Genomic DNA, 27824 nt, shown 5'->3' on the forward strand with positions numbered 1-27824 from the left:
CTCTGCATGGCCAGCTCGCCGCGTGGGCCAGCTTGCCCTCACCAGGAGGCCCTGGGCTGTGAACCCTAGACCTCTTACAAGGTACATGGGAGCCCAATTGGTTGAGCCACATCCATTTCCCCAATTGAATGATATTTAACATATTCACAGGGTGTGTAACCATTACCAAAACCTAATTTTCATCTGTGCCCCCAAATGCCTTACTCCATTAGCAGTCAGTCTTCATTCTTTCCTCCTTCCCTCCCACCTCAAGCCTTAGGCATCCACTAATCAAATTTCTGTCTCTATACATTTGCTTTTTTAAGAAATGATTTATTTTATTTATTTACCCCCTCCCCCTTGTTGTTGACGCTCACTGTGTCCAGTCATTGTGCACTCTCTGTGTTTTGGGCTATTATGAATAAAGCTGCTATGAACATTTATGTGTAAGTTTTTATGTGGGCCTATGTATTTATTTCTCTTGGGTAGATACCTATGAAGAAAATTGCTACATCATATGGTAACATTTGAGAAATTGCCAAACTGTTTTCCAAAGTAGCTGCATCATTTATGTTGCCACCAACAGTTTCTTCACATCTTCAACACTTGTTATTTTCTGTCTTTTTTTAAAAAAGATTTATTTATTTATTTCTCTCCCCTTCCCCCCCCATCCCGGTTGTCTGTTCTCTGTGTCTATTTGCTCCGTGTTCTTCTTTGTCCGCTTCTGTTGTTGTCAGTGGCATGGGAATCAGTGTTTCTTTTTGTCGCGTCATCTTGTTGTGTCAGCTCTCCGTGTGTGCGGCACCATTCTTGGGCAGGCTGCACTTTCTTTTGTGCTGGGTGGCTCTCCTTACGGGGTGCAGTCTTTGCGCATGGGGCTCCCCTATGCGAGGGTCACCCCTGCGTGGCAGGGCACTCCTTGCGTGCATCAGCACTGTACATGGGCCAACTCCACATGGGTCAAAGAGGCCTGGGGTTTGAACCGCAGACCTCCAATGTGGTAGATGGACACCCTAACTACTGGGCCAAGTCCGCCGCCCTCTGTCTTTTTAATTGTAGCTATCCTAGTGTGTATGAAATGGTACCTCATTGTGGTTTGTTTGTTTTTTTAAGATACTGAGTGTAGTATGAGGTGAGGTCCCAATTTGAACTTTTACGTATGAATATCCAATTCTTCCAGTACCATTTACTGAAAAGACCATTCTTTCTCCATTGGATTATCTTGGTACCCTTGTTGAAAATCAGTTGATTATAACTATAAGTGTTTATTTCTGGACTCTCATTTCTGTTCCATTGGTTATATGTCTGTCCTTATGCCAGTACTAGATTGTCTTGATTATTGTAACTTTATAATAAGATTTGAAATTGGGAAATGTGACTCCTCCAACTATGTTTTTCTTTTTCAAGATTGTTTTGGTTTTCTGGCTCCTTTGCATTTCCATATGAATTTTAGAATCAGGTAAAATTCTAAGATTTCTGCAAAGTCAGGCAGCTAAAATTTTGATAGGGACTCTGTTGAATCTGTAGATCACTTTGGGGCGTATATCTATCCTCTCACTATTAAGTCTTCTGACCCATGAACATGAACTGTCTCTCCACTTATTTATGTCTTTAATTTCTTTTAACAATGTTTTATAGTTTCCAGTGTATAAGTCTCACTCTTCTTTTGTTAAATCTATTCCCAAGTATGGTATTCTCTTTGCTGCTTTTGTAATTGGATTTGTTTTATTAGTTTCATTTTCAGATTGTTCTTTGCTAGCATATAGATATATGACTGATTTTTTTCTGTATTTGTTTTGTATCCTTCAACTCTATTTTACTCCTTTATTTGTATTAATAATATTTTAGTGGATTCCTTAGGATTTTCTATATGTATGATGTTATCTGCAAATAGAGTTTTACTGCTTCCTTTCCAAACTCGATGCTTTGTTCCCTCTTGCCTAATTGCCTTGGCTAGACTCTCCAGTATAACATTGACCAGATGTAATAAGAGTGGACATCCTTGTCTTGTTCTTCATCTTAAGGGGAAAGCATTCATTTTTCACCATGAAGTATACCTTATCTGCTTTTAAAAGGGGTCATCGAAAAATATTTTTTGAACTTAATTGAAAATAGTAAGACCTTTTTTTTTTTTTTCATTTGCTTTGAAAAGGAGATTCAAACCAGACTCCTAAGATGTGTTTAAGTGTGGATATAAAATTCCTGAAAATTCTTTCCGTGTCTGCTCTCCGGTTATAGTGCCATTGATAGTGTGAAATCCTCTCCTCAGGTCTGGTCCGGAATGTTGGCCACTGTCTCTCTCCTGGGCTGTTGTTCTGGTGTTCCCTTCCTGGTTTCCTGTCTTCTCACGGTCACGTCTAGAAGCAGAGGGAGTTGGGCTCTTTCAGCCCTGGCAATCTGTTGGTCGTGCACTGAACTGTGTCCTGGCATCTCTGAGTTTCAGTAGTGGGTGAAGGATTCTTAAGTATTTTAATTTTTCCCCCTGTCATTCATGGCATGTTGGTTTTATTTTATTAGAGAAGATGTAGGTTTATAGAAAAATCACATATAACATACAGAGTTCCCATATATCACTTTGTTATTTACAACTTGTGTTAGTATAGTACTTTTGTTATAGTTCATGAAAGAACATTTCTATAGTTATACTATTATGTATAGTCCATTGTTTACAATAGGGTTCACTGTTTTTCTTGTACAGTCCTATGTTATTGTTTTTTTTTGTTTAGTTTTGTTTTGTTTTTAGGAAGTACCATGGATCTCGTACATGGGAAGCAGGTGCTCAATCACTGTGCTATACCTGTTCCCCTGTTTTGTTTTGTTTCTTAAAGATTTATTTTATTTATTTATTTCCCCTTCCCCTCTCTTGTCTGCTGTCTGTGTCCATTCACTGCGTGTTCTTCTGTGCCCACTTGCATTCTTGTCATGGGGCACCGGGAAACTGTTGTTTTTTTTGTTGCGTCATCTTGCTGCGTCAGCTCTCTTCGTGTGCAGCACCACTCCTGGGCAGGCTGCGCTTTTTTTGCACAGGGCTGCTCTCCTTGAGGGGCGCACTCCTTGTGTGTGGGGCACACCTACGTGGGGGACACCCGTGTGTGGTACAGCACTTCTTGTGTGTGGCAGCACTGCATGTGGGCCAGCTCATCACACGGGTCAGGAGGCCCTGGGTACCGAACCCTGGACCTCCTATATGGTAGGCAGATGCTTTATCAATTGAGCCACATCCGCTTCCCTGTTTTGTTTTTTAATTTTCATTTTAGCAACATATGAACAACCTAAAAATTTTCCCTGTGTTTTAATTTTTTAGAGAGACAAGGTAATCTCATTACAAAAAGTTTGAAGGAAAATTCACCCATAATTCTGTCTTCTAATACACATTAAAAAATACTCATTTTCAGTATTTCTCCTTGTACAGGACATATCTTGTTAGGGTCATAGACGCCTCATAGTTTATATCTTCCTCATTTTATTTAATATTCATTTTCTAAAAGTGGCAAGGCCTTTATAATATAGCATTCTATGTATAATGTTCCCTCAAGCAGCTGCATCATAATTTACTTAATCATTGCCTTGTTGTCTGACATCGAGGTTGCTTTTGATGTTTTTCTCAATGCCGCTGCCATAAATGCTCTTGTGCACATGGCTTTTACTTTCTTTTGGATTATTACTTTAGGATAAGTTTCCCAACAAGGAATAATTAGGCTCAAGGTTATGGCCATTTAATGACTCTTGGCAACATAGTCCCAACTGGATTTGCCAAAGGGCATATTGGTTCATACTGCCACCAATGGTGCCCACGAGTACTAGTCCTAGAAAAACAGTTCAAGCATTTAAATAGTGCGATGCTTTAAATTGCTAGTAAGTGAAAGGGGTATGAAATTACTGAACCTGCATTTCCTTTATTATTTAAGGTGGTCTGTTAGTGGCATATGTGAGAAGAGTCGTTCCTTATGTTTAAATTAGAAAATTAGCGAGCTTAATTATTATAAAAACATAAAACAGGCAAAAAGCAAACGAACAAACTTGGAGTCTGATGCTGTACTTGCTTATTTTCCCGACAGCTTGCCGATGTTTACCGTGCTCAGGAAGTTCACCATCCCACTTACTCTACTTCTGGAAACCATCATACTTGGGTGATGTTTGTGTTTTTCTTCCATTCCTCCAGCATCCCCTTCCTCTTCCCACCAGTATTTTTGTTCCTAGCCAATTAGACATCTTTACAAATCGTTGAATTGAATAGCTAGTTGCAATAACGCAAAGGCAAAATGATTTATTCACTTAACAAGTGTCCTGTTCCGGTGATTTCCTAAGAATTTGAGTGATTTTTTAAAATTGTGATATTACATTAGACAAAGCATACATGTTTGTGAAACCAGATACAAATCTGTTTTCTGAGCCAGATGGAAGACACACTCATTTTGGAATACAGAGGGGGAAATTATCTGTGTATATACAAGAGTTTTGGAAATTAAGGAAATCGATTCTGATGCATTGATTACAATGTCAGATTAGTGTAAATTAATTTTTATAAATTTGCTATAAGGGAACTCAGGCTGGCTTCTAGAAAGGGTATTCCTGCTTTTGCTTATTTAGAAAATTATTTAGCAGCAGTGAAATTTTAATGATGGCTTCATGTTTTAAGCCTAGCATTGAATTTTATCTTAATCTTCGGGTGCTCAATATATGTTCAGATCATTTAGCCCTACCACAGGAAATCGCCTGTATTTTGTCCCAGCATTTCTCTAGTGAGAACAGAGAAATCGTTTTATAATTAGATTAAGAAAAATGCTTAAGAAATAAACTAAATTTGGTGTGATTTACTAATCCACTTATAAACACTTTTAATGCTTTCTCTATGTAAAGCTTTGTACATAGAGCATGGTATAAAACTGTTAATGGACAATGTCTATTTGCCTTTTTTTAAAAAACTGTAATCTACATTTTAAATTTTACTTTCCTTTTCCCTTTCCTCTCTTTGTCATTTATTTATCTTTTTTTTTTTTTTTAAACAGGAAACAGTATTCATTGAACATCATTGTCAGTGTCTTTGCCATCATTGTCGGTGCTTTCATAGCAGCTGGGTAAGACTTCGGACTGTTTCTGCTCAATAACTTCTTTGTGTCTTTGACAATAGATCCAGCCCCATCCTCGGTTTTTCATTTTCCATCTGGCTGCCGTTGAATTGAGCAGCCAAGGAACAAATCTGTTGAAGTTAGTGGAATCCCCATGTGTTCCTGTGAAAGTCAAACTGAGTTCCCAGTTGACTGGAATGTTTCTAAGAATATATAAGGAGAGCATTATAAGATATTAATACAGCTTCTCCTTATAAAAGGGAAAAAATGACTTGCTTCTATTACTGAATATTGGTGTTTGCTATAAATATTTTACTTGGAAAGTTCTTAGGAATTTGATTAAAAAATATTAACAGATTTACAAAACCTTCCATGCTGATTTGTTTTAGCATTCTGTGATACCTTAGTAATTTCCAATGGTAAAATATTAATCATTAAATATATTTGTATGTTTGGGATATGAAACAATACCAACCTTGCTCATTAATAAGACGTCCAAGTTTGTGTTTAAAATCAGGCACATAAACTCTTTTCACCCCCTTCAGCCGCTCCCCCCACCCCGTTCATAACCTGGTGGTGAACAGCATTTGTGGAGGCAGATTCCTTGGGTTCAAAACTTAGTCCTGCCCCTTATCAGCTGTGTGCCTTTGGGCAAGTTTCTCAGGCATTCTGTGCTTCGGTTTCCTCCTCTGTAAAGCTGATGATTGAAAATAAAACCAACTCAAGTGGAGGGAAGAAGGAAAAGGTCGAAGGAGTTTCAGTAAAACTAGTTTTCATAGACTCGTTTAGACCCAGAGGAGTTGGATCATTCACTGCAAACTAAATAAGGCGGTTGGCTGCTGTGCCAGGATGCCTGGACTCTTACCCTCGCTTTACTAGGTGTCTAACCAGGGACAGGCTCTTTAACCACCCTCTGCCTCAGAGTTTTCAACTGTGAATTGGAGATTAAAATAGCATCCACCTCTGGGGTTAATGTGAGAATGAAATGAGCCTTCATCCACAGGCTTTACACTGGTGCATGTCCAAGCTCAGTGAACGGGTACTGAGGGTTTGCTGTGCGCCAGACCTCGTTCTAGCTATTGGCACGCCGGTCCTTAACAACCCGGACAGGAATCCTTGCCTCACCTCCTTCCAGTCCATGAACAATCAAGAAGCAAAATAGATAGCTTAAACATTATAGCACATAAGACGGGGATAAATATTAGCACTTAGAATAATGGTTGTTATTAATGAACGTGCTTAGTCCCTTTCTAGGCCAGGGTTTCTCACCCACTTTTTTATCTGTGCCCTCCTCGCCACCTTGTCTTAGCTGTGGGCTCTGTTCAGCCCCCTTGGAAGCTGGCCTCCTTGGTTTCAACACTCTTTCTATACCTTTGAGAGTGTGCCAGTGTAGACCTTAACTAGCGGTGCTCAGAGCAGGCTTCAGTGGTGGGGAATTTTGTTTAAGTGAAGTCATGTGTGTAAAGGAGCTAAAAAAGGGGAGCTGCTCTGTTGAAGGCATCCCCTTTCCCCAGAGGGCTGTCGGGCCTCACCTGAACAACCACTCTCCTCTGAGCTCCATTTGTAAACCAAGGAGCCAGCTGACTTGTTTTTACTAGAGACGTCGTAGCTTTTCAGAAAAAATCATGCATTAAATACAGAGTTCCCACGTACCAACCTGTTATTAACATCTCGCATTAATGTGGTGCATTTATTATAATTGAAAGCACATTTTTATAATTGTACTATTAACTGTAGTCCATGCTTCACCTTAGGTTCACTGTTTGTGCTGTGCAGTCCTATGGTTTTGTTTTTTACATTTTTATTCTAGTAACGTATGTAACAACCTAAAATTCCTCCTGTAGCCACTTCCAAATATATAATTCAGTGCTGTAAATTACATTCACAGTGTTGAGCTACCATCACCACCATCCAGAACCAACATTTTCCCATCACCCCATATAGAAACTCTGTACAATTTAAGCATTAACTGCCCATTTCCCCACCCAACCCCGGCCCCTATAGTAACATGTATTCTGTTGAAGACTTTCACCAAAAAAAAAATGGTTTATAAAAACATTTTTTAATCTTTGGTGAGAAATGGTACTTATACTCTTCATGTGAACCTGGGCACATTTCCAAGACTAGTGAGTAGAAATTCAGCTCATATTTTGCTTTGCAATAATACTCTAATGAGCTGAAAAGGGAAATCGTGTTTCCAAAAAGCATCTGATTTTCAGTCAAGAGCCAGCTTGGGATAGCAATTCTCAATTTTCCCTTTCCAGTAGCCACTGATTGGATAACACCTTGGTCATTCCTCAGGCAAGGAAATGTGAGAAATTTCGTGCTGGATCCTAAAGCTTTTGCCCAGATGTGACATGAGTCACTTGCTCTTACATATTAGTCACTAAAGCAAGACGCATGGTCATGCCTAACGCTTAAAGGGGCAGAAATGTGCACTTCACTCTGTGGGACTAGATGAAGCTGAAATAGAAGGTCTGTGAATAGCTCTGATGACAACAAGTATTGACCATGAAGCTGATCAATAAAGCACATAAATTCTTCTCAGAATTCTGTGTGCATTCACTACTGGCCCAAACAAATTATGGGTAAGACACCCCAACAGCTGAGCAAGGTTTCAGACAGTGGAAGCACCACTGCTGGGAACCCCTGGCCCTCAGAGTGAGAGACTTGAGGATTCTGGAAATTTCCCCTCTGGTTCTCTGTGTAAATGAGCAGTACCTTCTTCTCTTTCGCTGGAAGTCTGGCCTTTTCTACTCATTCAGCACTGCCTTTTCAGGGAACAGCAGAGTCTCCTTGAAACTAAATCAAATGTGGGTGGGCAAGAGATTTGGAAGACCCTTATTTTGAGAAAGTCAGTTTTTCGTGATTAAACCAGAGAATTCTGGCTTGTGATGAGTCTAAAATTAATCTGCTTTCTCACCAATACACTTGTAGATCATCCTACAAGTGGAAGCTTCAAGCAAAATCTGATTTAATTTGCATCCAGACTTTGATGTACTTTTTGTCCATGTATCTATTTCCTTTCTCTTGGGTTAGAAATAATCTTGTTTGAATATATTTTTATAATGATGATAAGGACTTGGTCCTGCCGGCAAGGATCAAGTGCAGGTGGCCGAATCCCAGCATGGCCTAGCCATCGTTCTCTTTCGTCGCTATGCCGTACATTTATGCCAACTATTTTCATACTGATGCTTTTAAAAAATTTAAAGTGGAAACTGAAAGGTGTCTCAAAAGAGGCATTGCATAGAAGAAGAAGGGGATACCTGCCTTGCCATTTTGATGGCTAGGAAGTGGGCGGGGGTGCACAGCGTGACAGTTTGGGCAGCAGATGGAGTTGTCACTTCCTCATTAGGCTGTCCTCCCCCGGCCACTGCCCGGCTGCCCACTCTCACAGCTGTCCCCGTGCCGGCTGTACCTGGGGGACAGCCCTGTTCACTATACCAAGCAAAGCCCCTGGGTGGGTTGGACAATCCCTCACCCTAGGAAAGTCTGCACTCACCAATTATGATGTCGACTTACCAGTGAGCAAAAGAAGGGATTTTGTAGGGAAAGGAAGACGGTTAATGTCCTCTGGTTTTAGGCCAGTCGTGATTAGGTTGAAGGCACCTGATCCGTCTGGTTTTTTTTTGTTTGGGGGCACAGCAGAGGATTTAACCATCACCATCACAGAGTGGGAAAAGACATCACAGTAAAGGTGGTTGGCAGCACTGCCCGCAGATTTGACTAGGGGAAGTTAACACAGTGAGGCTTTGAGGCTGAGTTGTTTTTCTGAACAATCATCTCTCCTTTTGTGTTTTCTTTACCAGTTCTGACCTGGCTTTTAACTTGGAAGGCTATATTTTTGTATTCTTGAATGACATCTTCACAGCAGCCAATGGAGTCTATACCAAACAGAAAATGGACCCAAAGGTACCAAACACTCACTCTGTGGCTTTTAGGATTTATAAACTGGCCCCTGAAATTACATGAAAAAAGAAAACAAATCTGTACAGTTGGCATGTACTTTACATACTATGATCTATACATTGTTAAGTTCTTTTTAAAAATTATTTTGTCCGTGTAGGTTCTTGCTACTCATAGCCTTGCAAAGTTTTGGGTTGAAAATTAAATAGCGAAAGAAAAGATGCCACTGTTTTAGATGCAGAGTCAGCATACTTAAAAAGAGCGTTATTTTGAAGAGCAACTTAAAATTAAAAGCAGTTATTTCTTTCCCATCAACATGAGTGACCAAGGTGAAGCCAAGAGACCTGTTATTTATTCTGAAAACAACTCCAGTTTGAGAATCTGGAGAAGTGGCTATAGCTTCACGTTTTGCCACTCATGCTGGCCTTTATGACTTTGGACCTTAACTTCTCTAAGCCTCAGTTTCCTGGTCTGTGGAATGAGATCATTGGAATGGAAGATTTATAAGGCCATGCCCAGCCTGCAGTAACATTTTTTTTTTACTGAAATCGCTGCCTTTTCAGATTACGGAGGGTTGGGTGGACAGACAAGCTTTTCTTTGGAGAGCTCTGCCTTTCATCTCCCGGTCCCCACCCCTCATCTCCATCCCAGCTGTTCCTGGAAACCCAGGAGGATGAGCCAGCCATGTGTTTCTTTGTTCCGAGATCTTATTTGTGTTAAGTGGGGGAGTCCACTCAGACAGGGCTCTTTCCATGAACTGTTTCGATCTGCCACTGCTTTCTTCTGCACGACCATTTGTTTTTTAATGGTGGCAGTTTTACAAAAACAGGTTTGTTGCTTTTTGAGAAGCACAATATGCCATCCTTTGTTGAAAATGGTAGAGAGGTGGCAGGGCCACATTGACGGAAAGCAAATATATGCAAGTTTGGACAAGGAGATACCTGGTGTTTTATCCTTGCTGTTCTTTAATGGGAACTGTAGGTATTTTTAAGGAGTTCCGTTTATACTAACATTTTTAATGCTCTTTATTTTATTTCAGGTATTCCATGTTGAATAACATGACTTTTAACAAACACAATCAGACTCTCAGATACAGGCGGGACCTTGGAGGCCACCCATCTCCACCCATTTTCTCTGTAGTGTCAGAGCAAACCTAGGGTTTATTCTGCAATTACACTTGCAATGGAGCATTTTAGGATAATACAGCAGCGCCTTCTGTGGCCCGAATGCATATGCTAACTCTGCATAAACACATAAATGGCTTCGGGAAATCTGATGCTTTATAATTCTAAAATTGAAGGAGGCTTTCTTTGTTTCGGCAGGAGCTAGGGAAATATGGAGTGCTTTTCTACAACGCCTGTTTCATGATCATCCCAACACTTGCTATTAGCTTCTCCACCGGAGACCTTCAGCAGGTGAGCTGGCGCCTGCCATTACCCTCCCACTCAGCGGACTTTTTCAATTTTAATATGTAACCTTTGGTACTCACTGAAATAAAAAGTATAAAGGTAATTGGGGTTACCAGGAATATACATGAAAGCAGAAAGTTTGAGATCTCTAAAATACCTTTGAGATTATCTCTTCACTGGCATGTGTCCTTAGACACATGGGATTAGCAAAAAGATGGGACAAGAATTGTGAACTTGAAATTTTGGGAGGAAACAACAATAAAATCTGAGTTTGAGTCCCTTGTATGCCCCTTTGCTGGTGGGGAAAGCTACCAAACCTAGAAGGGGATTTTGTTAGTTTTAAAGTTGATTATTTATGTATTTATTTTAGGGACAGTTTGAAACCTCTGCAGAATAGAGACGATAATGTAGGAAACTCTCATGTACCTATCACCCAGCTTCAAAAACTTATAATCTCTCCCCACCCCCACCCCCTTTTTTTTCACTGTCCCCCTCCGAAATATTTTAAAACACATCTGAGACATCATGCTGTTTTCCCTCTACTTACCCCAGGACCTGCATTTGAATTTTGAGAGTTTTTTTTCTCCCACCTTCCGGCATCTGTTCTATTTACCTTATCAGCCGCACCCTAGGTGAGGAACTAATAGAATGGTACATTAGCAATAAAATACTAGGCTCGGCGAGGGGCGGAGGGGAGGGTGATAGGGGATGGGGTGGGGGGTGCGAGTCACACAGGAAACCTGAATAGTCACACCCTTAGCAGCCACCCTGAAGTATGGGAAAGCTCTGCACTCTTCAGGAAGCGTGCCTGCGAAACCCCTTCTAAGATGCACTGCTGGTATCTCAGGGAGGTGTTGGGTTTATAGGAGAAACTAGGCGCGGTGGGCCCAATCCTGGCCGCCGGACCTTCCCCCCACCAGACAGGCATTTAGTTGCTGGGCCCTAGATGTGTGAGTGGGGCCTGTTCACGGGGATCCTGTGTAGGAGTCATTTACCCACGTACAGGAAAGTAACTGAATATCTAACAATTAGCAAGGCTGTGCTGGGGCACCCTGGTTGAAAAATCACTCCCTGTTAGGAGTTTGAATGCCTTTGGAAGGCTGCAGCGTCAACTCTCTAGAAGACCAAAACAGTGAAACCTTCACTAACGTTGCCTGGCTCTGTGTTGGGTGAATTAGGACAGACTTCTGACCACTGGTCACTTTTAACCACGGCTGAGTCCATTGTAGATTGTGAACCGAGGATATTAAAGAAGTGATTTCATGGGACGAGGTGTGTTAGACTGCACTATAAATTGCCTTGTATTTGCTGAGTTTCACTTGACTTTACAGAAATTTTAAAAGCAAAATGTTGACTCCAATTCTTCAGCGGAAGGAGTAATTTGATGAGTCATTTTTCCTGGTTGACTGGGGTGAGAGCTGGAGAAGATCAGAGATTGTGGTGAAATTCTTGTGCGTGACAACCTGTGCTGGGAATTCACTGTTGGACCTTGGACCCTACAGAGTCAAAAGATCTATTAATACTACCTAGATTCCATCTCTGATTAATGGAGTCAGGACACAGCTCCTCTTGTTAACAAATTAGGCCTTTGGAAAAATACTCAGTGGGTGAATTTTCCTTAGTCATTTGAATCACTGCAATAGGTTCAAAGTACATTTAGTGTGTTACAGTTGACAAATAGAGACAAATAATGGGACTTTTTTTCTGGTTAAAAATCCCCATAAATCCACTGTTTGCTGCTAAAGTAAAAAAGCTTCATACTCCAACATACTTTTACTGAAACAGCAAGTCTAAAGGCAACAATACTTTAATGTTATTTATCTTTATGTTTTAAATTTAAAATAAATGTTACAGTATTTTAAAAAATACCATAGTACAGAGTCATTATTATTAAAGAAACAAAGAAAAATGAAAATCTACCAACATGTAAGTAGGTGAAGTCAAATATTTTTATGAAAATTACTCAATGTCTGTGCTTTCAGCAGTATGTAGTTTTTAATTGATTGCACACATATTCCCAGCACTTTCAGTAAATAAAAGTTTTTCTACTCTTTGTTTGAAGTTTGGAACTTAGGTTTTTTTTTTCTTACACCCCATTTTATTTTAATTTTCAGACTCTGGGTGTTTCCCATAGTTTTTGTCTTGTTTTATTTTGGTCTTAGCATACATTTTTTTGATACTGATTCTCTTGGGTGTATTCTGTCTCCTTGATTGGCTTGGGGCTTGCCAATAAGACAAATTTATATTTTTTTCTTTTCCAAGTAAGTATTAAAAAAAGTCTTGTGATGGGAACTTTCAAACATATACAGGAAGAGAATCATATGACAATTTCCTGTATACCCAACAATTAGTTCCAACAGTTACCTTGATGTGTCTTTATAAGAGATGCCTTTGTTTTCTTAATATTATTAATACTTAATACTTAATAAGTATTATTAGGTAAACAAAGGCAGTAAAACATGACAAGTACTAATTGGAGAAGAGAGTTTTTAAAATTTAATTTATAAACTTACAAAGATTTAAATTATTTTAAATATATAGCATTATTGAAACTTGGCTAACAAAATATTGCCTAATAGAAAATGAGTAGAACTTATATTTACTCACATTATTCAGCACACACATATGCACAGTCTTGATTCACCTTAAAGTCATTTTTAGATGCAGACAAGGGACAAATCATGAATTAAATACTTCTTTTTATAGTTTCCTGTCATTTCAAGGGGGTTGATTTTATTTTCTCAGTTAGGGATTTAGTTTCTGGAGAGTAGAAACTGAGCTTTACACTTCTCTGTCCACCAACTCCTTCATCCTAATTACCTGAATGCTTTGTAAGTAGCAGATAATAGTTTACTGGTTCACCATACTTCCTAAACATTTGCAAGTTCTTGAAAACAGTTTATGGATTTAAAGCTTTCTGGAAGCATGTTAACTTTACTTTGGTAAAAACGTTCTTCTAAGATTATTTTTAAAAAGTAAATCCAACCCTAGTTATGTGACTAAATCCAACCCTAGTTATGTGACTAGTAAAATTTTAAAATAGCCACAAGAATAGTACAATATTTTGTAATTTTACATTTGTACAACACTCATACATTTACAGCATTTATACAGCATTTTGTACTTGCCAACTTGCAAGGTTCTAAGCAGTTTCACTAAATCCTCATATCGTCCTTTTGAGGAAGGTCTTTCTATCTATCACCCTCAAATTGTAGAATGAAACTGAGGTTCAGGGAGGAAAAGTCATTTGGCCAAGGTCACAGTTTTTTTTAAATAGTATTTTTTTGTTTGGAAGGTGGTTCTTGTACCAAAAGGTACAATTTGATAAAACCTGTAGATTTAAACTGCAACATTATTACTCTAATCACTATTTTTCTTTCTTTTTAATAATAGGCTACTGAATTCAACCAGTGGAAGAATGTTTTATTTATCATACAATTTCTTCTTTCCTGTTTTTTGGGGTAAGAAATCATAGATAAATAGAAACTTCGGTCTATGGTATCTCTTGACAAGTCAAATTAAAATATGCGTTCAGTCTACTTTGTAAAAATCTCACTGTGCTTCTCCGACTTTCTCTGTAAAGTACCCCTGCAGCAGAGGAATTGATCGATTGAACTCCATGGGACCTGGGAACATAGGGCACAGTACAAAACTCTGTTTTGTTTTGAAAGTCATGCTAATGTCACACTCCACTCCATAATATAATATTGTCTATTAATATCTGAAAGTTAGTTTGAGGTGAAGTCAACCGACATATCAAGTTCATTATTGTATTTTTGTTTCTGTCAATGTCCTAATTTTTCCAAGACCCTTATGTCACATAAATGTGTGGCTACAAGAGACAGCAATTTTCTGTAGTGCTGTATCTGCTATATTCAGGAAAATTTCTGAAGAGAGATATCCAGGCTGCAGTATCATCCAATAATTTTGGGCTTTTGTTCTCGGAAATTTCTTTAGGTGTATCCTTAAGAGAGGTCATGTAGCTTGTTTCAGTTTTTACCTTCTAACATTTTGAAATTAATTTTCATGAATAGGCAATACATGCAACTAGTAAGTTAATCAGAAAGCACAAAAGAATACACAGGGAACATAAATTGCGCTCTTTTCTTCACTGCCCTCCAGCACTGTCTTTCTATCTGGAGGCAACCATTGTTGGAAATTTCTGGGGTCTTCTTCCTGGGCTAGGCTCCATGTGTCCACAGTTTTCTGTGTCTTATGCCAGATTGAAAGGGTCTTTGAATTACTCTTTCAAGGAATTACTTATCAAAGTATTTTTCCTGTGAAGAAAGATGATTTCCTCCTTATTTTTTTTTTTACCACTAACACTACAATTTTCAATATGTGAAAATGAGCTAAGACAACTTATGATCTTTGATCACCACTCTTCAATTCTCAAACTTGATTTTAATTGCAGTGATGTAGTCACATACCATACAAACATTTATGTACATCTTCCACTTCACTAATTCTCTCTTTTCCTGTGTCTGATTTAATGTTTAACATGTTGATGAAGTTTTTGATTTTAACAATTTTATTCTTTCTTTGTAAAAGTTCCATAATTTTATTTTTCAAACTTATCTGTTCATTCCTAACATTCTTTCTTTTTTTACAAATCAATTGTATTGAAACAATATTAATAAAGCATACAGATCATCCAAAGTATACAATCAGTGGTTTTGATATAATCACATAGTTGACCATTCATCACCTCAATCATTGTTAGACCTAACATTCTTTCATCAGCGACCTTTGGAACTGTACCTTTTATTTAGATGTTACACGTAGCTAGTCTATATATCTGATGATTCTAATATCTGCATTTCTTGAAAATCTGAAGATGTAATTTGTTGTTTTGGCTTACTATCATAGTGGTTTGCTTTCTTATGCATTTGGGTGACCTGTGATTTAGAGCACATTGATTGATCTTAATCAGTCCTCTGGGATGAATTGAGAATATGAGAAACTTTCCTGTGGGGAGAATTTCACTGGTAGACAGAGGTTGCCACAAACTTGGGCCCCTTCAGGTCTTTTGAGGGTCTGAGTTTAGTGTCCTACATTGTCCATCCCCACCTAGAGTTTGACTCAAGGCTCAATTTCCAGATAGTGCTGTTCTGCTATAGCCTTCACCCTGAGGCAACCCCATCTTAGTCTGACTCATTGCTGCTCTGACTCTTATCTGGCCCTATTTACTTATTACTCTGGACCCAGTTCCCTCTCCCAATTTTAAAGTAGGGATTTCGTTGGTTTCAGGACCAACAACATCTAAAATAGTGTGTGTCCTTTCCAGGCACTGACTCTTCTGCAATGGGAAGGTCCTTTAGAGTTCTTAGCCATGTCTGGAAGCATGCGTTTAGTAAAATATTTATAATTTGCCCAGTTGTTGACTGAGAACATTTGACTTTGCAAAAAAGTCTACTGAGACATATTGTGAACCACCCTTTGTCAAAACATCTTTTTTTCTTTTTTCTTAAAAAATAATAATTCAAACCATATCAAACAGACCAGTGCTTTTCCCTGGCCCATATTCACTTATGAACAGTTTTTCTCACTTCATTATAAACTTCAGATTTTGTTTTTTCCCCCCTTTTTAACTGCACTTTACTATTTCGCTATTCCATGAAGGAAATCAAGATGTAAACCCTCTTTTTTTTTTTTTTTTAAAGATTTATTTATTTTATTTATTTCTCTCCCCCCCCCCCCACCCCGGTTGTCTGTTCTCTGTGTCTATTTGCTGTGTCTTCTTTGTCTGCTTCTGTTGTCAGTGGCACGGAAATCTATGTTTCTTTTTGTTGCTTCATTTTGCTGCATCAATTCTCCGTGTATGCGGCGCCATTCCCGGGCAGGCTGCACTTTCTTTCGCGCTGGGTGGCTCTCCTTACAGGGTGCACTCCTTGTGCGTGGGGCTCCTCTACGCGGGGGACACCCCTGCGTGGCAGGGCACTCCTTGCGTGCATCAGCACTGCGCGTGGGCCAGCTCCAAACGGGTTGTAAACCCTCTTGAGTCAACTGCCCCCAGTGAGTGATGGGAAGGGCAGTGCCTGGATGTGAGCTCTTACTCTCTGGGGTTTGTCCATCAGAGATTGGACTCCATCTATGTAGAATTCCATACATTTCCCCCTACCCCATTTAATAACGAAAACAAATACCCTCTTGTTAAAGATTCTTAATATATTATTTTTTCAATAGCCATTTGCAAATGAATGTTTTAAAGGCATAGTGATTACAAATAAATCAGTAAAGACGATGAAATCATTAATGTTCCAGGTTTCACCCAACTTTTAGGAAGAAAATCAGGTAGACCTCAGTTTTTTAAGTGGGTCTTCTGTGGACACTAAAATGGTGGTGTCATTCTGTTTAAGTGCCTGAACTCTGGAATCAGATGGCCTGGGATTAGTTCTGCCCCCCTGGACAAGTTACCTAATCCCTCTGAACATCAATTTCCTTATCTTTAAAATGGGAAGGAGCTAAAGTACCTTCTTTACAGGGTGAGGTTGTGTGGATTCAATGAGTGAATAGTGAAGAGTACTGGAACCGTGCTAGACACATAGGAAATGTCCAATAAGTGTTAGCTAATAATAATAATGATAACGATTTCCATTTCTTGAAGGCAGCCTGTTCATCTTGATTGTCCTTTTTTCCATCCCAAACAGATTCAGCCTTACTTATAGCCCATGGCTTTAACCATTTTTCTTCTGTTGCATATACGTTATGCCTTCAATGGTGAAGTTGTAATTCTGAAACTGCTCTGGAAGGAAGTGTCGAATTTTGCAGGTGGATTGTTCAGGATCCTGTATTTCTCTGTTTCTCATGCTAAGAACACTAAGACTGGTCATCTGCATCCCCACAATAATAGAAGTCATTGTAAGCTTCTGAGCACATCCTTGGTTTTCAGAACGACTGGTACTGGGGCGCCCCTTTTCTTCTGTCAGGTGCTCAAGGGGCATTTCAGATGTATCACATGAACAACTCAGCCCTCGGCTTCAGAAGGTTCTGAACCTCCAGCATCTTAGATATTTTCACTGGTTTCAGGCTTGCACTTCAAGCTTCTTTTTTTCCCAACTACCAAACTGCTATCCCAAGTTGAAAATAAAATGAAAAAAAATTAGCACTTTAAATAAGTATGTGAAGAATGCCAATGGGATGCCGAAAAGGCAGCCTTTCCCCACCCCTCCCGAACAGCGAGTTCCTTTTTATACTTCCTTAATCGATGTCCGACTTTGTGGCTAAACTTGTTAGGGATGATGGAGTTTACTACCCACATTTCCAAAAGAAAAAGGCCAAGCAGACTCAAAAGCTGTAAACAAGGTTGCCGTAATTTCCTTGTTTGAACTGGAATCTTCCATTTGCAGTGAAGGTGGTACAAAAGAAAGACTGTCTGAAGACACGTTTACATGACCTGTCCCCATAGCAACCTCCTGGATGATGGAAGAGATAGCCACAGGTTCTAGGCTGAGGCCAACTTCATGGAGGGAAACGGATTCTAGGGAGCCAACGTTGTGTGAGAAGGAGAGTGCCATGCTTACAGCGTTGTTGCTCATGGCCGCGGTGTGGACAGAGTCCCTGAGGGCACTATCAGACATCCCGTTGACTCAACTTGGGATGTGGTCTGCCTCCGTGACCACAGGGAGCTCCAGGCCATCCCCATGAATGGGTATCACACTACCATATTCTACAATGTCTTCTGCAAGGCGGCTGCTCATAGAATCCAAAGACGGAGGTTCATGAGTTCTAGAGCTGTGTGGATTTGGGGAATGCTCACCTGCAACACTGTCCATTGTAAGCTCCTCTGCCATCCCACCTGTAGAGAAGGAGCTGGTAACCCTAGAAATAGTCCCATAGTGGGTGTTATGTCCAATGTGCCATCGCTGGGATGAAGACTTTGGGAACCATGTGTTCATAGGGCAAAAGTCTATTGAAAGAATGCCTAGTTCTAATCCAACATTTCTATTGGACTGATAGGGATCTAGTGCTGAGGGGTTATTGATGATAGATAATGCGATATTACCATCGCAGGGAGCGGTGGCAGACTTTTCACTTCTTTTGCATTATGTTGAAGGACTCAGCTTCAGGAAATGGTACTCTTGTGAATCAAGAGTTTGTAAATAAAGTATTTTTTTAATTATCTTTTTTTTAAAGATACATAAATGACACAAAATGTTACATTAAAGAATATAAGAGGTCCCCATATACCTCACCCCCCCCCCACTCCTCCTTTCATTAGTGTGGTACATTTATTGCATTTAATGAATACATTTTGGAGCTTTGCTACACAGCATAGATTATAGTTTATGTTGTAGTTTATGCTCTCTCCCAGTCCATTCAGTGGGTTATGACAGTATATATGATGTTCTGCATCTGTCCCTGCAGTATCATTCAGGACAACTCCAAGTCCTGACAGTGGTCCCACATCACACCTCTTTTCCCCTCTCCCTGCTTTCAGCAACTCCCATGGCCACTGTCTCCACATCAGTGACATAATTTCTTCCATTGCTAGCGTCACAATAATTCTATAGTAGAATACCAGTAAGTTCGCTCTAATCCATATTTTATTCCTCCATCCTGAGGACCCTGGGATGGCAATGCCTACTCCACCTCTAAATTGAGAGGGGGCTTAGATCCCATATGGCTGATGGATGGTGGAGTAAAATTATGCCTGGAAGGTAAACTGGATTGTGGGAGCCAAGATAATTTAGTGCAGTCAAAAGTGAAATAGAGCCAAGAATTAGTTAACAAACTAGATTTTTCAAAGCTAGCTCTGCAAGTCTTTTTTATTCTCGATAAAAAATGACAGGTTGTAGTTCAGTCATACTGGCTGGCTGGCTCCAGCTCCTCAGACCCCTGAGAAGATTATCCTCATCTGTTTCTGCCCAGTAGCAGGCCCTTTGATCCCACTGAAGCAGTAATATATTCCTTAATAGAAATATAAAAGTATCAAATTTTCCCTGATTGCCACATTAAAAAAAAATTCTTTGACTCTTCACTGATAATGCAGAAGATACTGTGTACAAGGATTCTGCTTGTTGCTTGACTACCCGAGTGACCCCTCTCATCTCCCGACATGCCAAATATTAGAGGAAAATTGATACTGCAGAAAGATGTACCATAGTTATCCAATGACTTGATGCATGCCTGCATACCACAGACCTTAGAGAGAGGAGTAAATTCTTACCAGAGGCAGGAAAGATAAGATTCTTTAATATTCTTTGAAATCTGGAATGATAGGAGAATAACGTGCCTGAGTACCATTGTGGTTGGTGAGAGGAGTGTAAAAGTGACTCTTTATTATTTGAACATTTGTGTTGAATTTCTTTTTTGCGCAGCTGCATGAAATGGCAGTCAACAACAAATTATAAACGAGGTCATTTGAATTATGTTTTTGACTGCCACGAGACTGTCATACAACCTTGGGTAAATCAGGTTTTTTTTTTGGGGGGGGGGTGCCCTTTATAGAAACAGGAAGAGACCTTTGAGCAGGGTTTCAGGGTCCATGGATTTCCACCTGGGCGCCTCCACCCCAGGGGGTCCAGTAAGCCAGAACACACAACTGACATCTGGTGTCTGGATTTGCTAAATATATGTGCTATTATTTTTCAAATGTACACAGGTGATATTAATTGTTTTTAAAAGTACGGGATGGAAAAAAGCTACCAGGAATTCAACAATGCTCTAAAATATCTTTGCATTTATTAATCCATAGATGGTAAAATTGAAACTACTGTCACGTGGAGGCTGACGTTTTGTTAAAGGTGGTGTAGCTTGCTTTGTACTGAGTTAATGGAAGACTCAGTCTTAGCTCAAGCACTGTATAGGTACTTATTTGCATATAGAAATGGATTATGGTTCTTAAAATATTTTTTAAGACAGTACTTTGATCCTGGTGGTTTTGTAGTCAGCCTCTCTGGGGACATCTAGTGGTTATACTAGGAAGTGCAGTCTTTCTGTCTTGAGGCCTTCTCTGCAAAATTTCGACTTCAAAATGTCACCTGCCGGGTCTCTCCTCGCTCAGCCCCTCTATGAGTGAGTGTCCTAGTTGCCCCCCACTTTTGGTAGATGGACAATGGGATCTTAGATCCATTGTACCTGCCAGTTTTTACTGCGCTGAGGTGGTGGTTTCATTAAAATGTGGGATGGAGAAAATGTTGCATGGTTGGAACCCTGGTCTTGGAATTCATAAGAAAAATAAAAATAATGCCCATGACTGTCCTTGGTTTAAGGCTGCTCTCAGATTTAGGAAGGCTGCAGGAAGCTTTGCTATATCCCCACTGTTCAAATTACAATGAAAACGATGAAGGCTAAGATATGGGATTCTTTTACTTGTCAAATTGTTTAAATGACCTCAGTAACAAAGACACACATTATTCTGAAAATTATGACATTGAAGCTGGTAATTAAGTTTATTTCTCCACTTAATGAAGAACTCGATGTACATTATCTTTGATTTTTTTTTTTCCCCCTCTACCATTCCTGGTAATAAATATATCCAACTAGGGCAGGCAGGTTTATGACCCCAGGCCAACAGAGGTTACTGTGGTGAGAGTTTGTGACCCCAATTCTGTTACCAACAGTCAGAGATTTGAGTCTGGTACCTGAGACGGTGTGATTTCCAGTCTGCCTCAACTCCAGGCTTAGCCCTTTCTTAATTAGGTTCTCTCTGATCTGTCAATAGGTGATCTAACCTCTTTATCTGGGGTGTAGCTTTAAAATCCAATACCTTTTGTGCTCTCTAGTCATCTCTGAAGTTTCATTCTTGGTCAGTTTGGATTGTATCCCTTTCAACATTTAATCACCTGATTTGGGTGGATAGAATTTTGTACCCCACCTAGGTTGCTTGCCACTTGATTGGAATGAACTCATTACCTCTGCTTGGATCTTCGTTCTTTACCTGTGTATACATATTTTCTTGTCTTGTTCTTGGTGACAGTTCAATAGTCATTCGATTGACAGGTAAGTGTCAGTACTTTTTGGACAATGTTGGATGCCGGAATGAACTTTGGTGATAGGGTCCCATTAATTTTGATTCCTTTTTCCAAAGCCAGCAATCGCTCAGCTCATTCTCCTTCTAATGCCATTGCTTCCCATTTCTGGCTGCACAATAGAATCCTGTGGCGCTTTTGAACCACGTTTGAGGCCTGGGCCCCACCTCAAACGGAATGAATGAGAACCTCTGCCTCTCATTGTGTTTTAAAAAGTGCACCAGCTGATTTTGATGCACAGAGAGAATTAAAACCAACCGTCCCAACAGAGCTTGATAAACTACTAACGATTCCAGGTCGTTAGAAAAAAAAATCTCGTTCCCCTTATTCCCTTTTCGTGGAAACACAAGTGAGAAGTGCACTGACAAAATGAGAAGCATATCAAAGGTCCAACGGTTTGGCTAATCCACGACTGGGCTGTTATTGTGGAATAAGTGAGTTAACAAGGAGATGTTCCGAGTTGTGGGTTATAAAATCTCCATGATAGGTGTTTCTTTCTCTTTTTTAATAAACAAATACTAAAATGACTCCGATCACTCTGTTATTAGTATCAAGCTGCCAATGGTCCCACTGCAGTTTGTTTCCTTCTCAGGTTCCTGCTGATGTACTCCACAGTCCTGTGCAGTTACTACAATTCGGCCCTGACAACGGCAGTGGTTGGAGCCATCAAGGTCAGTGGGATGAAGAACCCAGCTGGGGCAATGGACTGTGAATCAGATATTTGGAACAGAAGCTGAATTTCATCCGTTGCTGTTGCTCTTGCCAGTGGTGTAGTAAGAATGCAGGCTGATGACATTTTCAGCTGGGCCTGGGTGATCCCTCTTCCCATCTCCTAATCCAGAAAACTGGGGGAGGAATTGCTTATTTAAGAAAAGAGAAGAAGTGGATGTGGTTCAAGTGGCTGAGCGCCTGCTGCCCACATGGGAGGTCCTGGGTTCAATCGCTGGCTCCCAGGTACCAAAAAAAAAAAAAGATACAAAAGTTATGGCTTTTCACTGAGGGCGGGTGGGAGGAGATGGTCTGAGAATATGATGTGAGCTACAGTTTGCTTTCTTGGGAAAACCTGCCCACTAAGAAAGGGAATCCTTGTGAAGAACTGTTGGCGATTGAAGTAGATACCCCGATTATGCCCAATAATGAACTTGTAGACTGGTATGTGGGTATGTTGTACAGGTAAGTGTGTGTATTTGAATGAATTTATTTGGATATATACATATTTGAATATGCACATATACTTGAATACATATGTGTGTGTGTATTTAGAAATGAATAGGGGGATGGGGGTGTTCCCAGTTCCATTTTGCAGTTGCTTTGTTTTTCTATTCACCCCAGCTCCTTAGAGTGAGAAAAACTCGCAGTTTTCACAGTACACCTATCCGTTGGCTGCCCAGAGGTCTCCTGAGATACCTTGGGTCAGAGTACTGCTTGGAATTTATTAGACATCTCTAATCTGTTCAAGTTTAGGATCAAGCTGATTAACACTCACTATGCGGTGATGGTAAAGAGATGAGATCTGGCAAGCTCATTGCAAACTAACTCATATCTTTTTTTCTGTATATTAAACTAGAAGGGGAGGAATGAATAGTGCATTTTTCTCTTATCATTGTACCATAGTTTATTTCATTTCCTTATAGAGCCATACGTAGTGGGGTTTTTTTTGTCAGGATTTCGTGAACACTTGTTGTGTACAAGTCTCTGTGCAAAGTAACCAAAATGTTCAGTATTGAATTTCACCATATCTATGTCTTTTCCCCCTAAATCCTTTACTTTGAAAGTGATTAATCCTCTGTCTTTTTCTGCAGAATGTATCCATTGCCTACATTGGGATGTTGGTTGGTGGAGACTACATTTTCTCCGTGTTAAACTTTGTAGGGCTAAATATTTGGTGAGTGGGATTTTTAAATGAACTCGTTTTAGTAAAGTAAGAATTTTAAACATTCGGATTGGTATGTGATATGTGAAAAAGGAGCAAAGTGAAATGTTACGTTTTTAAGCCAGTAGGTAGCTGTTTTGACATTATGATTTGTAAAATAATTTTACCAAAATCCCCCAGTTTGTCTTTTTTACGACCCCCCCCCCCATGTGGGTCATGGGGATGTGTGTAATGAAACCTGAGGGGCTGAGATCTGAATTTAATTCAGGGGTCGTCCTCACAGAAAAGTCACCTGTTATCTGCAGTGACTCCTCTGCGGTGGGTCTCAAACTTGTGCTCCGCCAGAGTGCTGTGTGTTAGGATGCTGTGGGGACCGACCCAGACACTTTTGTCACCTCATACATGGGGTGCTATTTTAGGATAAAGGTGCAGCATTCGTGCAGTAAAAACCAGGTGCTTATTTTCTCTCTACCTTCTGTGTCAGATTTCACCTGCCCTTTTTCTACCCCCAAAGACTTGTAAATAAGTAGGCAGGTCCACCTAGAGCAACCCACAAACCTGAGGAGAACCCCAGGGGGCTGAGTAATTTCCTCCAAATGAAGCGGACCGTCTCTCTCAAGATGTCAGGCACGGCGCGTCGTCCCCCTGGCGGAATTCCCACGGCGATTTATTTTCTCTCTCTGTTTGCCTCCTTTCAGCATGGCAGGGGGCCTGAGGTATTCCTTCTTAACGCTCCGCAGCCAGTTGAAGCCTGACCAGCCTGTGGAAGAAGAGGACGTCCCTGCGGATCTGAAGAGCTAGAATCCGTGGCTGCCTCTGACTTGCAGCCTGGGGCCGTCGGGGGAGACGTTCCAAACGCAGGACCGTGGAGCCTGGCGTTGCGGGCACGGGACCCCCCCACCCCCTGAAAGACAAGCATGCCTGCCCAATGCAAGAAGCATCTACCTCACACGGTGCATCATCACGCGCCCTGAGAACTGTGTTTGCAAGAAGCTGACGTGAAGCTTTTAAAACAGGCCATTAGTTACAGGGATTGCTCCCAAAGGAAACTGCGTAGATTTCTAGGCCCGTTATTTTTTTTTATGTCACTTAAGACGTGTGGCACGCACTTACTGAGGCATCTGTCTGTGCAACTGTGCTGCCTTTTACTTGGTGCTTTAGGAGCAGGTAGAAGGGCGAGGCGGATAAGATTATTTTCTTATCAGCAATTTTGCCTTAATTTCAAAAGTCCCAGTCAAAGCAAAGCACCAGAGAGAGATTTTTTTTTGTTTGTTTGTTTAAATGGGCTTATCTTTATTTTAGTAACTTTAGCAAATTAGCTGCCAACCAGGCTATTAGCTTTGATTTAACCTGATATGCTGGCATCTTTTCCTTAGTCATCAAAGTAAAGTGAAAAAAATAATTTTATATGTATGCTTCGTAGGGTGATCTTGTAGACAGGCAGAAAACAGGGAGTCAGTTATTTACGGTGTGGAAAAAATACACCGCCTTGAAGGGACAATTAGCTTTCCCTTTGGTGACCCATGTTGGAAGACCTTGGGAAAAATTACTAAATAACTTAATGGAAAGAAATACTCAGGGTCTGCCCTGTAGACCTTCAAGTAGCTCCTAGTTCTCTCCTCAAACCCACTCCCCCTGTTTCCAAGTTCCATTCCTTGGGTTTTAAGGTTCAGATCACAAGGATTTTAACCAAAGATGCCTTTTCTCCGGGGTTGGCCCGACTTTCCAGATGAGGGGCTGTACAGTAAGGCTTTCCGGGTGGATGAGTTACCGCTACCATCCACTGGGCCGGCCCAGTCAGGGGTGTGCGAGGTGCAGGGGTCGGGGCTCCCCTCAGGAGGCCAGAGCCTTTCCTTCTCATCCCACCTCTGCCGTTACCCTCCGAAGACCTTTGCAAATCACGGTGCCCATCCTGGCCTCCATTAGTTATTTATTTTTTTACATTTTTATTGTTGTGAACTGTATGTAACATGAAACTTGCCATTGCAATCATTTTGAGTATACGATTCAGTGGCTTTGATTTCATTCTCAGCGGTCTACAACTGCCCTCACTGTCTATTTCCAAAACTTTTCCATCAGCCCAAACAGAAACTTGGTACCATCAAGCAGCAATTCCCTCCTCCCCTGCCATCACTCTCATTGGCTGTTTCTCTGGATTGACTTATTCGGGAGGTTGCATGTAAATGGAATCACACAGTATAGATCCCTTTGTGTCTAGCTTCTTTCACTTAGCATAGTGTTTCGAAGAACTCCATTCCTATTTGTTACTGAATAATATTCCATACCATAGATAATACCACATTTTGTTTATTCATTCATCTGGATACTTCGTTATTCTGGTTTCCATGATTTTAACCAGTGAAATTCAGCTAGCTCCTTAAATCCCTACTACCTCTAACTTTCTAAGTTTCTAGAAGCTGAGTTAGATGTGAGGCCCGGGCAGCAATCGAAGGAATGATTGTGTTGACGTGTTTTTTTCTATTTACATCCGGGAGTGGAAGGAGCTCCCGAACTGTTGTGTCTGCCTTCTGTCACATTATCGACCTCCTTTCTGAAACCCCAGAGACCAAAAATGCTAAAATTTGAAAAACTGTAACCATGACTTCCTCATTTTTCAGTGACCAAACCAAACCAACAAACAAAAATGAGCTTTTGCTTTCTTCCAGAAACTTTGTTTTTCCTGTTTATATATATTTTTTTCACGTCTTGGAATTCTTAAGATGATTTTTTGTTTTGTTTTTTGAAGTCTTAACATGGTCAGCCTTTTGTTTTCATAGCCAGGATGCTCCAAGGGGCAGGAGTTCCTATGCATTTTGTCTTTTGCTTTCATAACAAATGCCTGTCGTGGCCTTTTCTTAATTGACTCTTTTTACCAGTGGGCAAGTGTGGAAAGACCTTTTTGCCTGCGTCTGTGTGGCCAGCAGAGGGCACTCTAAGAGCAGCCCTGCAGCCCTTGTAGCTGCGTTGAAGGTTGCAATTATTTGTCACAACTCCTTCTAAGTGGTGCTCACCAGGCACCCCACAGAGTGGTGGTCAAGGGAGTTCCCATCCTGTTTCTGAATAAGTTATTTTGGGGCGCTGGATGCTGAGAGGTGGTACGAAAGGGATCTGTGGGGCCCAAGGAGGCTGAAGAAGTGTAGCCTGGTGACGGAGGCCTTGGACTTCTTTTTTCTTACTAAAAAAACCCATAAAAATCACTAATGAAAAGAAGAGTAGTTTAACTTCTGTGGTATTTTGCAGACTTCTAACTATTGTATTAATACTACAAATAAAAGTGACACTTTACTTGGACTATTTTCTGCCATTTTAATATTTTTTCTCTATATTAAATACCTAGAAGTACAACGGCAATGAAATTTTGTGACAGCTGAGTTTGTCAAAAGAAATTGGACCCATTTTATGAAAGAGTTATTTTAAATACATTTTCTTTTCTCTAGGCTAAAATGCAGACAGTATATGTCAATAATTCAACGTTTTTTGTTACTTTTTTCCTTTTGCATTGTCACTTCAACTTTTAAAGCTTAGTTACTTGGAGCCACTTTTATTTTCTGCAATTAGATATGTGTATTTGTGCATACATTTTGAGTGCTGGAGTGTCCCAAGGATCAGCAAATTGTCCCAGTAGCTGCTGCTGCTTGGTAGTTTTTAGGAAACAGAGGGTATCCAGCAGTGTAGAATCTCTATCCAAGTTTCCTTTCTGTCATCAGATACTGAAGTTCATGGAAAAAGAAATCATGCTCCTTCAGGGTGAAGCCAGAAAACTCCAAGTTGTTCTTGGGGACTTGGAAGGGCAGGGAAAGCCATCTGCGTGCCTTCTAACTCTCGCCCCCACTCGCTCTTCAAATCGTCGTCATGATAAGCCTTTCCCTGGAGCAGCAGTAGCAGCAGCAACTGGGCATGGTTAGAAATGCGGAATCTCAGGTGCACACCCTGAGCTGACAGCTGCATTACAGTCGGGTCCCCAGGTGGTCTGGGAAGCACCACCTGTGGTCCGGACCACCCTTGCAGTAGCAGGTGCTCTTCACCTGGGATTCATGGATGGGATTTAGGAAGCTGGTGAACTTGGATGGGAAAGGCTACATCTTGGTTTTTCCTAACCTCTAACACTTAGCATTTCCTTCCATTTTGCATGTAGGCAAACCCACTGTATTACCTGTACCTGTGACTTTGTTACCAATACAAGTTAATATTTCAAACTGAAATAGGAAAAAAAAACCCCAATATTTCCAACAGATGTTTTCATAGTAAATTAGTTTTTTTTTTTCAGAAAAAAAATCATTTACACCCTATTCACTATTTTGATAGTCATTAGACCCGCTGCTAGTTCTTATTATTTAGTGTGTTCACAAATAGGCATATCTTTAGTACTTCACAATCTTAAAAATATTGTGAGGCTTTTTTTGTAATTGGTTTCCTTTGTAATTCTTTGTCCAATATGCATTTAAAACCATAATTTTGAGAAAGAGGCCATGATCATCACTGGAATGCTAAATTGGTCCATGACACCTTCAAAAAATAAGAACCCCTACCCTAGAGAGAAAGAGAAAATTCCAGACCAGTATGTTGTCTCAGGGAATTATTCATTTATTCTCTTTCTATGTTGTCATCATACGAG

General features: G+C 40.4%; 1 protein-coding gene across 2 annotated transcripts in view; it reads left to right on the top strand.

Annotated features, from left to right (window-relative positions):
• The window catches only part of SLC35D2 (solute carrier family 35 member D2), a 47230-nt gene extending 20730 nt beyond the window's left edge, over positions 1-26500 (top strand). Inside the window, exons 5-12 of one of the 2 annotated variants that reach the window (XM_004470943.5) lie at positions 4038-4109; positions 4989-5057; positions 8858-8960; positions 10277-10369; positions 13757-13824; positions 21929-22007; positions 23139-23221; positions 23908-26500. In XM_004470943.5, coding sequence (XP_004471000.1) covers positions 4038-4109; positions 4989-5057; positions 8858-8960; positions 10277-10369; positions 13757-13824; positions 21929-22007; positions 23139-23221; positions 23908-24010 — 670 coding nt within the window. In that variant the 3' untranslated portion in view covers positions 24011-26500. The remainder of the gene's footprint in view (positions 1-4037; positions 4110-4988; positions 5058-8857; positions 8961-10276; positions 10370-13756; positions 13825-21928; positions 22008-23138; positions 23222-23907) is intronic. The other variant, XM_058301550.2, reaches the window with a different exon arrangement.
• The last annotated feature ends 1324 nt before the right edge of the window (positions 26501-27824 follow it).

Source organism: Dasypus novemcinctus, chromosome 8 (genome assembly GCF_030445035.2).
Source record: "Dasypus novemcinctus isolate mDasNov1 chromosome 8, mDasNov1.1.hap2, whole genome shotgun sequence".
Taxonomy (NCBI): domain Eukaryota; kingdom Metazoa; phylum Chordata; class Mammalia; order Cingulata; family Dasypodidae; genus Dasypus; species Dasypus novemcinctus.